Source organism: Chrysochloris asiatica, unplaced genomic scaffold (genome assembly GCF_000296735.1).
Source record: "Chrysochloris asiatica unplaced genomic scaffold, ChrAsi1.0 scaffold00847, whole genome shotgun sequence".
NCBI classification, from domain to species: domain Eukaryota; kingdom Metazoa; phylum Chordata; class Mammalia; order Afrosoricida; family Chrysochloridae; genus Chrysochloris; species Chrysochloris asiatica.
In genome coordinates, this window is record NW_006409365.1 from 4045 (window position 1) to 6642 (window position 2598).

General features: G+C 38.5%; 1 protein-coding gene across 1 annotated transcript; it reads left to right on the forward strand.

Annotated features, from left to right (window-relative positions):
- The first annotated feature begins 899 nt into the window (after positions 1-899).
- Positions 900-1838, forward strand: LOC102816480 (olfactory receptor 7C1-like). Its single transcript, XM_006878001.1, has one exon. The coding sequence runs from the start codon at positions 900-902 to the stop codon at positions 1836-1838; it is 939 nt and encodes a 312-aa protein (XP_006878063.1).
- The last annotated feature ends 760 nt before the right edge of the window (positions 1839-2598 follow it).

Here is a 2598-nt window from a genome sequence, read left to right on the forward strand (position 1 = left end):
AGCCACTCTGTCAGAGAAAGATGAGGTTTTCTGGTTCCATAAAGATTTACAATGTTGGAAACACTATATAGGGTTGCTATGAATCAGAACCAACTTTACGGCACATCACCACCACTTCATAAGAGCATGGCATTTCCATATGGTGGAATATTTTTAACTTGATGAATGTTGGAAAATGTGCATAATATTCTCTTATGTGAAAGGAGGAAACTTTGCATTTGGACTTTCTGTTCAGGAATTCTATTATTTTATTTATAAGAGAAAATGATAATATAAAGAAAATATAAACAATGATTAATAATAGCACTGTTTATTAATATTTTAAGTAGTAGGGTTGGAAAAAATTCCAGAGGATCTAACATGTAGAAATGACAAAAATGCAACACAATTAAGGAACTTCCAACAATTGAAATGGTTTTCTTTCCAATTAGAGAATTGTGCACTGAGCAGTCTGCAAGAGCAGCTCTGGGGTATATGGAAAGGATGATTGCTTTAGGCTACAGGGAAGCACTAAGCAGTGATACTTATCCTAGAGTGTATATCAGCATCCCTTGGAGGATTCATTAGAGCACAAATTACTGGCTCCATGCCCAGAGATTCCTATTCAATACATCTCCTTTGGGGCCCAAGATTAAACATTTTTTAACAAATTCTTAGGTGAAGCAAATGTGCTGGTCCAAGTCCCACAGTTTGAGACCCATTGAACTAGAAGTTGGTTTCCCTAGAAGTATTTGTAACTACAATTTGTCAGCAAAGAGAATCAAGTAAGCCAAAATAAATGACCTCATGAGTTAGTTGCTTGGGTTCAGATTAAGGATATTGTTAACATTCTGGGGATTACCTATTTGGAACTAATTTTTTGTTGCTTTTTCCTTATTCTGGGCAAAATCAGCAGCCTCATGGAAATAAGAAACCAAACAAGAGTTGAAAGCTTTTTCCTTCTTGGATTTGCAGAGGAAATGGACCTGAAGCCCCTCCTTCTTGGGCTATTCCTGTCCATGTACCTGGTAACCTTCACTGGAAATCTGCTTATTATCCTGGCCATCATTTCAGACTCCTGTCTCCACACTCCAATGTACTTCTTCCTCTCCAATCTGTCATTTGCTGACATCTGTTTCACTTCCACCACCATACCAAAGATGCTGCTGAACATGCAGACACAGAACAAAGCTATCACCTATGCCGGCTGCCTCACCCAAATTTTTTTTTTCATTGCTTTTGGATGCCTGGACAATTTACTCCTGACTTCAATGGCCTATGATCGATTTGTGGCTATCTGCCACCCCCTGCACTACACAGTCATCATGAACCCCCAGCTCTGTGGACTGCTAGCTCTGGGGTCCTGGTGCCTCAGTGTCATAGGCTCCCTGCTGGAGACTTTGACAACTTTGAGGCTGTCCTTCTGCACACCGATGGACATTCCCCATTTTTTTTGTGATCTTCCTGAAGTCCTGAAGCTCGCCTGTTCTAACACCCTCATCAACAACATAGTAGTGTACTTTGTGACTATTGTCCTGGCTGTTTTTCCTTTCTCTGGGATCATCTTCTCTTATTCTCAGATTGTCTCTTCCATACTGAGAATGTCATCAGCTGGGAACAAGTACAAAGCCTTTTCAACCTGTGGTTCTCATCTCTCAGTTGTCTCCTTGTTTTATGGCACAGGACTTGGGGTCTACCTCAGCTCTGCAGTCACATCATTCTCTAGGACAAGTCTGATAGCCTCAGTAATGTACACCATGGTAACACCCATGCTGAACCCCTTCATCTACAGTCTGAGGAACAGGGATATAAAGAGGGCCCTGGGGATACTCCTCAACAAGACAGTCACCTCTCAGTGATGGATCTACAGAAGGGCTATTATGAAGAGCTGAGCTCACAATAGTGAGGACCAGAAATCCTGGCTTGTCTGATTCTACATATTTTAAACTTTCTCCTTGGATCTTCCTTAGGAGCTTTTCTTACCCTCTCTACTGTTCATAAAGTGACATAACGGATCCTCCCTTTTTCATTTTCTAATTAGTCACTTGAACTTTGTGTGACTAGAACATGGCCTCTTCTTTTTAACTCAAGTAATAATTTGTACTTTAAAATAAAAAATAAACCTTATTACACAATAGAGAGAGGGTCTATTGATGGGATGTAAAGGTATACTTATTTTGGAAATGATGCCCTAAAAATTAATTTGCATGGATACTTTCTGAATTTATGTGAAAGAAATCAACAAAAACGTTTCTCCGTTTTCAATCGAATCACTTTACTGTCAGTCACATCAACTTTAAGGATTTTTTTTTACTCATAAATTTCTTAAATTTCAGGAGCGTAGTTTATCTTACACTGTAATCACACTGCCCAGGATAGTCCTGAGTTGGAGTTCATTCCTAGTGAAACTTTGTTGAATGGGATAACACTTAAGTGAGCAAATGGAAGTCTGGATCACAAATTTACAAATGTGTTGGATTAATAAAAACTTTTGAGCTTGAAAAAAAGTTCAATGTTACCAAATAATAATGACAAGACTTCATATATGCTAGCATTAATATAGTATTTCATATACATTTTTTCATTTACTATCAATAGTATCATTATCTCTGAGTTACA

What these genes read in the sequence shown, in the direction of transcription:
- LOC102816480 (XM_006878001.1), top strand. Translation starts at nt 900, where the DNA reads ATGGAAATAAGAAACCAAACAAGAGTTGAAAGCTTTTTCCTTCTTGGA.